This window comes from Drosophila novamexicana, unplaced genomic scaffold (genome assembly GCF_003285875.2).
Source record: "Drosophila novamexicana strain 15010-1031.04,08,12 unplaced genomic scaffold, DnovRS2.1 tig00000434-arrow-pilon, whole genome shotgun sequence".
NCBI classification, from domain to species: domain Eukaryota; kingdom Metazoa; phylum Arthropoda; class Insecta; order Diptera; family Drosophilidae; genus Drosophila; species Drosophila novamexicana.
Window position 1 is genome coordinate 2,849,001 of NW_020824802.1, and position 10,321 is coordinate 2,859,321.

Consider the following 10,321-nt stretch of genomic DNA (forward strand, 5'->3'; position numbering starts at 1 on the left):
TCAATGGATGCCGGAAGAGGCATCATCGACTTTTACATGACCATGATGCTCTGAGTCACAATACACCGCAGCCAGCTGGTGACAGAGTGATGAATACTGGACGGATGCCGCAGCCAGCGGATCCGCGCACAAGGGCACCGCAGCCAGTGAATACTCAATTGACGCAACAAGGGAACTTAAGTTGCGTCGATGGACAACGGTGCACGACTTCCTAAGTCTGGTGTTCGACTGGTGTTATTCAACGGCCGGCAGCCCTACAAGTCGCTGCCGGCCGGTCTCCTCCATTTTCGGGAAGGTGCCGTTGGCGTTTGTAGAGACATCCGAAGGATGTTCCATCAAGTGTTGATTCAGCCGCAGGATAGATGAGCCCAGGGATTCCTGTGGCGAAACGGCGTTAATCGCCGGGAGCCTGATGTTATGAGATGAGGGTAATGACGTTTGGAGCATCATGCTCGCCAAGAGCCGCGCACTATGTGAAGACCTTGAATGTCCTACAGTATCAGGATTCAGATCCTCGCGCGGTTAAAGGTATTCTTGAATGTAACTCTGTGGACGACTATGTGGATAGTTTTGATAGTTAAGGCGACACCATCGCCATATCAACAATAATAAGAGAAATACATGCAAATGCTGGATTTGAATTGTGCCAGTTTACTTCCAGTTTGCCAACTGTAGCTGACTCCCTGGGCCTACATGGGTCCGCTAGGAGCATCGGATGGGGCGAAGCTGAAGAAAGGAATCCGGGCATGTGTTGGCAGCCAATGTGTGCTAAATTTGGAGCGAGTCCTTACCAAGGGGAAATTCTTGAGCTTGATAATGTCAACATTTGATCCTTTGGTATTTCTTAGCTGTCTCATGATAACTGGAATGTTACTAATGCGTGATATTTGGCGACAAAATGTGCAATGGGATGAACCCTTAGCAGATGAGATCGCCCGCGCCTTTAGTAAATGGCTTCAGGATATGAACAACGTGGAAGGATTTCGGAGCTCGCTACGTTACTTTGGCCCAATACATGTGCGGGCAATACAGCTGCATGTTTTTGTCGATGCTAGCCAGTCAGCATTCGCAGCTATAGCTTACTTGAGATTCGCCTACAACAACAACGACGTGCGAGCATGCTTTTTATGTGCCAAGACGAAGTGCGCCCTGATGAAAACGATGTCAATTCCACGACTGGAATCGCAAGCAGCCGTGTTAAGAACGAGGTTGATTGACACTGTCAAAATGGAGCACAATATAGCGATCAGCGATGCTATACTGTGGACTGACTCCGAAACAGTACTGCGTTGGATAGGAGAAATTTTGGAGTCAACAAATGTTCCCCAATGGAGATGGGTACCTACTGCTGAAAATGCAGCAGACGACGAAAGGAGGCCGCATTGCCACGTAGACCTTAGCCAACGGTCACGATGGTTAGATGGCCAAACATTTGTGTATCACTACTAAGTGAAAATAAAGCATCAAAATGTGGATGCAACGATAGGCGATATCAGGACCAGATTTTGGATAACAAAACTGCGTCGACTGTTGCGTACAGTAATATCTGGATGTAGTGTGTACAAGCTACATAGAGCGCAGCGCAGGGTCTAGACTACTTTAGACCACTCCTTGTGACGATCGGACGTCGAAAAAAAAAGAGATGGGTTGCCTTGTTTACGTGTCTGACAACAAGGGCCATACATTTGGAGTTGGCACATGAACTGTCAACTAATTCCTGCATAATCTTGATCAGGAACTTTCTTTGCCATCGCGGGCCTGTACTGAGGTTGCGCAGTGACAACGGAGGGAACTTTGTTGGGGCCAACAGAAAAGCCAAAAGGCTCATAGATGTATTCGAGCCGGAGAAGATTCAGAGTGAGCTATCTTCTAGAGGCATTGAATGGATCTTTAACTGCCCAGCGAACCCATCCGAAGGGGGAGCCTTGGAAAGGATGGGTGTGTAAAGAGAGTGCTACGCCACACAGTAAAGGAGATGGCACCAAAGCAACACGTATTGGAGAGTTGCCTGATTGAGGCTGAGACTGTTGTGAATTCGCGCCCGCTTAACCACTTGCCGGTGTCTGTGGACCAGGAAGCCCCACTAACACCGAACGACCTACTCAAGGGAGTAGCCAATCTGCCTGACACAGCCACTATCCACGAGCCCCCGAACGAGAGATGCGCCACAAAGAAGCACTGGCGCATAGCGCGGCTATTTCGAGACCGTTTTTGAAAGCGGTGGGTCCTGGAGTACTTGCCTACACTTGTGCGACGCGTGAAATGGTGTTCGCGCGTTGAGTCAATACGCCATTGTGATGGCGTGCCACGCAGGGAGTGGCGAAAGGGCACCGTTGAGGAACTCTACCCTGGACCAGATGGAGTGCCTCGACGAGCCAGCGTTCGCGTGGCGGATGGCAATCGAGTGCGACAGATGACTGGCCCCGTGGCTAAACTAGCCAGGATGTGAGTGAAACAGGGCCTTAACAGGGGAGGGGATGTTGCATTACGCTGTCTCTATCGGAGAAACATGGCCAGGCGTTAACCTTGCAGTGTTCAAATTGCACGCGACAGTCAAGTATCTTTCATCTTATACCTATCGCCACCTACTAATTTGTTGAAGATCGGGTTTTGTTTTGTTTTTCGGTATTTTGACTGCGCATGTGCTTGCGGTGGAAATGCCAGGAATTTCTGTATACATGTACACACACACATTCATGCGCGTCTGCTTCGAATTCTATCAAAAACATTGTAATTGCGAGTTCTAAACCTGCCAAGGGAACTATTTTTTATACCCTGAACCCATTAAAAATGGGTTTAAGGGTATATTGTATTTGTGCAAAATCCAAATGTATGTAACAGGCAGAAGGAAGCATCTCCGATCCCATAAAGTATATATATTCTTGATCAGCACCAATAGCCGAGTCGATCTAGCCATGTCCGTCTGTCTGTCCGTCCGTCCGTCCGTCCGTCCATCCGTCCGTATGTGTACAGACTTGGCTAAATATTCCATAGCCAAGTCGAACTTCTTTCTTCTTAATTCTCAATGCTATGAGAATTATCTAACTCGTTGTAAAGGGCAATTTGCCCAAAATCCGAGACAGTTTTATAATTTTGTAAACTTGAAGCGTAAATCTTCAAGTTTGCCATCTTCTTTTTTCTTGGCTTGGATAAAGCTAGCAATGACACTGATTCTGCTAACCTCTTTGCTAATTTTTTCCAATCAACTAACTCTTCAGTCTGTCCTAATACTAATTCTTACCCTTATACTATTTCTTCCGCTAGTTCTATACCTCCTCTCATTATTTCACACTCCTCTCTCCTATTAGCTATAAACTCTTTAAAGTCTTCTTACTCTCCTGGGCCGGACAATATTCCTAGTTGTCTACTCAAGAAGTGTAGTTCTGCCCTTCTTTATCCATTGCTAAAGCTTTTTAATCTATCCCTTGAAACTTCTGTCTTTCCATCTCTTTGGAAAGAATCTTATATCATTCCTCTTCACAAGAAAGGTGGGAAGTCTGATATACGAAATTACAGGGGCATTGCATAACTGTCCGCTATTCTGTAAGGAATATAAAGTCTGGTTCGCTTGTTTGTCAGATTCAGAATAAATCGTGTCTCTTTATTTAAAATGGACTTAGCCTAAAGTACATAATATAGTTTGGAGTTCTGCCGCGCAAAGCATCGGCGGAACGGGAGTACATAGCATACCATATGTATTTGTATATATGTTGTTATATGTACATGCAGAAGGCATATACATTGAAATGCGCTTGGGACCGAACGGTCAAACCGTCATAGTGCTTACGCTGCAGATCTCACGCTGCAGGCCAGTCCACATATAAGTGGCTGATCATATTACGGCACTTGGCGGTAGTTGTATTTTGTAAACAATGCGCTTGAGACTCTAACTTTGAGATTGAGCATATGACCACTTAACATATTGTATATACTGCAATATTGTGGGCATATGCTTATTTGCATGTAACATGCTACACCTCCCTTTTTTGAGAAATAATGAAATATTATTATGTAGTTATTTAATATTATATTGTGTAATTATTAAAAATTATATTTAAATTATATAATGTATATATATTATTAAAAAAAAATTTTTTTTGTAATTATTTATATATTTGAAATAAAAAAATTACTGATATATGTATATATATATTTATTATATTTTGGATTATTTATTGTTGACTGGATAATTTAATTTGAACGATTTCATAAACTCTATTGTTGTGTTGGGTTGAATTTTTTTAGTCTGTCTTTATTTACTTTCTGATTCTTCTTTTTCTCATTTCTTATTATTATGTTATTATTATCCTCTATACTAATTACCTCAAATGGGCCTGTATATACTGATTCTAGTTTATGACCAGTTTCGTTTTTTAACAAAACTTGGTCTCTTATTTCTATTGTAAAATTATTAATGTTCTTATCTTTGTATTTCTTATTTGTAACCTTATGTTTTTCTAACATAATACGAGCTCTCTTATACGCGTTTTCTAATCTAAACTTTACTTCCTTAGCATAATCATCTAGATTATATAGGGGATATATCTTATCTATATTATTAAAATCAATGAACTGTTTTGGTAGTCTGCCAAAAACTAGTTCGTATGGACAATAATTATGTGCTACCGAGGGTGTTGTATTGAAACAATAAGTGAAATATTGTATCCAAACATCCCAATCGGCCTTATCTGCAGAGATGTATGAACGAATGTATTCATTAAATGTTCGATGACTTCGCTCTATTGTTCCTAATGTTTGATGATGATATGCAGTAGAGGTGAGATTCTTGATCTTCATATACTTGCATGAATCAGTTAAAATCTGGTTTTTATACTCTGTTCCCATGTCCAAGATGAACGTCTCTATTGGACCAAACTTGAGTATCAAATTTTCGAATTTTGCTTTTGCGACATTATTTGCGCCTTTGTGTTTTATTGGAATGGCTACTAAATATTTTGTAAGGTCAAATATTAATGTGACTATGTATTCATTGCCATTTTCCGATTTAGGTAGCGGACCAACTGTATCCACTATCACTATATCAAAAGCATTCACAGGTGTTTCTGTGAGAGTCAAATGAGTTTTTGTGTGCGTCTTTGTTTTAGACATTTCGCATTTTTGACATCTACGTACGTACTCTTTTATGTAACGTGTCATATTTTTCCAGTAGTAGTGTCTTTTTATTTCCGCTAGCGTTCTTGTTATGCCACTATGACCTCCTTGAATTGGGTCGTCATGGTATATAGACAGTATTTGTTGTATCTGTTTTTCATCGTTTATTTGGGTCACCGGCTGGAGTAGCGCTACTCTTAAAGATTTTAATATTTTATTGCCCATGTTTTTAAAAGAATCTATTGAAACTGATTCAAAAATCTTTTCGCTCGGTGCCACTTTGAGTTGGCTGATTTTTAATACACCGGCTTCTGTTTCAAGCCTTTGGAAGAACTGACCTAAGTCGAGGATTCCATTAGTATATAAATCGCTAACCTCAATTCTTGCGATAATATTATTTCCATGTTTAAATAAATATTTAGATTCTGTTATGCACAAGGTCACTACTTTTCGTACTTTATCATTTCTAATGACTTCAAGTACGTTGGGCTTAGATACGTTTTTATGACTTTGCCTTGGCAGAAGTTCATAATTTTCTACTGTACAGTTTTTATTTTGCCTACTTTTTCGCCTGGTACTGACTTTCAGGACTTTATGTTGCATATCTTTGAGTTCTTTTATATTAATACGCGAAAGTGCGTCTGCTACGAAATTATCTTTCCCCTTTAGGTATTCTACTGTGAAGTCGTATTCTTCGAGCTCTAGCCGCATGCGAGTTAATTTCGAACTGGGATAAGTCATAGAAAAATGATATGTCAATGGTCTGTAATCCGTTTTAATAGTAAAGTGTTTGCCATAAATATATGGTCTAAAATGGGTAATTGCCCAATGAATTGCCGCTAACTCTTGTTCTGTTGTGCTCTTATTGCTTTCCCCTTTTTAAAATGAACGAGATGCATAAGCTATTGGGATCTGAATTCCGTTACGGTTCTGAGTTAGAACCGCTCCGCAAGCTTGTTTACTAGCATCTATTATAATGCAAAATTCGTTGCGAAAATCGGGATATTGTAATAATGTGGGGTGCATAAGTTTTTCTCTAAGGTATTGGAATGCGTTTTGGCATTCACTTGACCATTCAAAAGGAACATTCTTTTTACATAATCTATTTATGTGCCGTGAATAATCGGCGAAGCTTTTTATAAATCGACAATAATAATTGCAGAATGCTACAAATTGTCTCGCGCTGTCCGCATCATGAGGGACAGGATAGTTTTTGATGACGTCAAATTTTTTGTCATCAGGCAATACTCTTTTGTCAGTGCATTTGTCACTTAAGAATGTCACTTCATGCATGAAAAATGAACATTTTTTTGGAAGCAACTTTAGGTTATATGTCCTGCATACATTAAAAACATCAGTTATGTTTTTAATCATGTGTTTTTCGGAACATCCTGTCACCATTAAGTCATCCATATAAAGGAATGCCTGAGAGGGTTCTAAGCCCGAGAACTGGTGGAAACCTGACATTAAGTCAAGGCATGAAAAGTATTTAGCTCTGCCCAGTTGGTCTAGAATATCATCCATTCTGGGGAGTGATGGTTCTACGATTTTTTCATTTATGATTTTCCCTACTTATTTTTAAATTTCTTCGACGTGGCTTCTGTAGTTTTTAATATAAATGGGTTCATCATCTTTAAGTCTTAATGTTTGTTTATAAATATTAATTGTCGCTATTGGTTCGGTTTCCAGTCCGAACACATCACTATACTTGGCGCATTGTTCTGTTAGTAGACTTTTGAATTGTTCTGGAAAATTTTTCTTTAATTTTGAAAGTACTTGTTCGCTTCTATTTTCTAGATTAGTGTTTTGAATGACATAATCTGTTAAATTTTCATATATGATTTTGTTTACTTTGACCAATTGGTCGAAATTAGTTGTGTCTAGAACGAGAATGCATACATGTTTGGATGTTGCTATTGTATTTGCAACATAAATTCCATTATGTATTTCTTGATTAGAAACAAATATATAATCATTTACAGTATTAATGTATATTTTTCGAATTACTTGGGATCTGGCTGGCATAAGAACTGTATTGTTGCCTGCACTATATATTACCAGTCTTCACTTGTTTTGAAATCTAATTGACAATTTAATTTTTAATAAAATCAATGCCTATTATTCCATCACACGGTATTGAAAAATCGGAATCCACTAAATGAATTTCGTGTGGAATAATATATTTTGTTGATTGTAGTTCTATTGAAGTTGTTCCTCGAGATTTTATTACACCTTGGCCTATGCCTTGGATGTTAATAATTTTTTCTTCTTGAATTTTTAAATTACCTAGGTTTATTTTTAAAAGTGACATATCTGCATCACTATATATTAGGAATGTGAGTTTATTTTATTATAAAATGTGACAAATATATTAAAGACTGTAATTGATGGAATGAACCTTTGCATTTACTGGTTGTTTCCTAAAGGGTCCTGAGAGTTTTCCGACGCATTTTGCGCCACTCTCACATTGTTATTAATATTACCTTGGTTGGAATTACCTCGGCCTCTTCCTCGATTTTGGCCTCGTCTTCCTCCACGGTTATTGTAATTATTGTTGTTGTTGTTGTTGTTACCGCCTCGGTTGTAATTGTTGTGGTTGTAATTTCTGCCACGATTATAACCTCGGCCTCCTCTATTATTGTTGTTTACACCTCGTCGATAATACAGGACAGTGTTACTTTGACCTGTTATCTCCGTGCAACTATTAATAAATTTGGAATCGGCATTATTCATATTTGTGAATGTGCCTGCCTGCATGATAAGTTTTAACTTATCAATTGAACAATTTTGGGTCATATCTTTTACAGCTGTTGTAGTGCTGTATTTGTTTGCAAGTGATTGGCTTAGATCTTCACTGATATAGGCGCCTTCAAGGGCCTTTGCCAGTTTTTCCACCTCTTGGGTGTATTGGTTAGCCGTTTTATTTTTCTGTTGCAGATTTAGAAGCTAAGCAGATACAACTTCTACCGATTCTCCTTTTACTGCAATTGACAGTTGCGTGATGATTGCAGCAATTGTCTGCTCATTACTTATTAAATTTCTCGCATGGCCTTTTAGCTTTGTTTTTATAAGGCTTATGGCTGTTAGCTCATGTGTGCCTTTGAAAGTTTCTAATAGATTTAAAGAATCTAGAAAACTGGTACCAGAGATGTGGCTAGCTTGATAAATTCTACAACTGTTTGTGCCATTGTTTGGTTTCGATTGGATCGCTTTCTTCTAGTGTTTCAATGTCAGTATCAGATTCAGCGTCTCATGGTTGAATTGATTCGTTTAATTCTTTTAATTGGTCGGGATCAAACTACGCCAATTGATTTAGACTTTCTGGCACGTTTATCTGAATATGTCGCCTATTGGTGACAGCAATCAATCTTGTGTTTAGGGATTTATTACCCTTAAACATTCACTATTGTGCTCAGATGTGAATTTATTTTCATATCTATTTACTAAGGTAACTATATTATTGTATTCCCTTATTAATATTTCTATATGGTTTTTTAGTGTTTCCGCTTTTATAACTGCATCTTTATTGATGCATTTGTACGATTTATCAAATTTGTAACGAAATGCGTCGATATGTTTCGCAATTTCGTTCAATTCCATTCTTTTACTGGACTTTTCTTACTTTTGTAAGCGTACTAACCATGTAGTTGCTACACCTAAATATGGGTCTTCTTTTTCTGTTAATTTTACCCTGAAATATGGTAATGTTGAACGTATCATTGCCATTTCTTCTTTATAACAGTGTATAAGTGGGCTACAGACATTGTTTCCTTATTCATTTTAAAATCTTATCTAAATTATTTGCCCTACTAATGTATCTTTTCTTAATAATTTTATTATGCTTAACATAGATTGTAAGCAGAAATTGTAAAACTGACACTATCTTGATAATTATTAACAGTATTCCCAACAATTTTATATCGTATGTGTGATCAATTATCTTGACGTTGTTTACAACGTTGGCAGTATTGTCTTTTGCCTTAATAGAATCACTCAACCATCCCAAGATGTACTTTAATTGTTTTTATATATATATTCAATGAGAAAAAAAAATTTTTTTTTCCTTCATGAAAGAAAGAGTAAGGTTTTCTATTGAAAATTTGTATTTTTCTTAATTTTTAATTGTGGGATTACGTAAAGAAAGAAATATGATTTCTTCTTTGAAAATCATAAATAGAATTTTAGGCGATAATTTTTATGAAAAGATATTTTATTTTTCTTTATTTTATCATTGGCTTTATTGCAGCTGAGTATATAGATACCCAGAGCCAGAGACATGAAAATATTAGTTGTTATAGAATGTGGTTGGCTCAAATTTCGGTTTATAATTCATTTCTCATTTCATTTCTCCAACCACATTTGTTAGTCGAAAGCTAATCGGTTTCCCACATAGGCTTGAAATTAGAACTTAATGTTAAAGCAAATTGGGACATTCGCAGTTATGCAGCCCGTTTGCGTTGTTTCGCACCAACGCGAAGCTGCTGATCTAGGTGTTGAAGACGCTCTGTGTAGCGTTGTCGGTCTGATTCATCTTTGGCTAACTGAATCATTTCCTTGACTAGTCGCCTCTCCGTCCATCGTTGGGGTACACCTCTAAGGCCTCTTGCAGGCTGACGCATCCCTTTGCTCAACGGGAGCAGCTTCTTCCAGTCCAACGTTTGCCTATTGGCTCAGGCGGTGCCGGTGCTGGTCATCGCGCAGGCTGTCTTTGGTTTACTCGTTCGTGTCATCTGTTAAGTTGCTTCTGTTGTTGTTGTTAAATTTAAAATTGTTTCCCGGCTGTTGTCGTTGATTCTGTTGCTTGTCACTTTCGATTTTGCTCATCATCATCATTCATCAATTCAAACCCGAAATCATAACAAAAAATGGTGCGCTTCAGAGGCGTGCCAACAATGAATTTTCATTTGCGCCCATGATCTGCCCATTCACACGCATTTGTGTGTGTGTTTTTTTAGAGTCTGAAATTCAGAAATAAAAAAAACCTTCAATCTTGAAATTATTGTCAAATTTGCAAGGGACAGGCAGGCAGGCAACCATGCGTGCATACATGGCCACCCTTAGGTACCCTTACCAACGATAACGAGCTAATATGCAAGAATTTCGCAACGACGTGGCAAACCCTTTCATTATTTCCTATTACTCATAGCTTCAAAAGGTAAGAAAGCCACCGACTTTTGAGAAAAATTGAATTTGTGGAAATAGTGCGAGG

General features: G+C 38.5%; 1 protein-coding gene across 1 annotated transcript in view; it reads right to left on the reverse strand.

Moving 5' to 3' along the window:
* LOC115760413 (putative uncharacterized protein DDB_G0283779) overlaps window positions 1-7,900 on the reverse strand; it is a 30,146-nt gene extending 22,246 nt beyond the window's left edge. The window contains exon 1 of the mRNA XM_030701717.1: window positions 7,596-7,900. Within this exon, the coding sequence (XP_030557577.1) occupies window positions 7,596-7,869 (274 nt within the window). The 5' untranslated portion in view covers window positions 7,870-7,900. The remainder of the gene's footprint in view (window positions 1-7,595) is intronic.
* Between the last annotated feature and the right edge of the window lie 2,421 nt (window positions 7,901-10,321).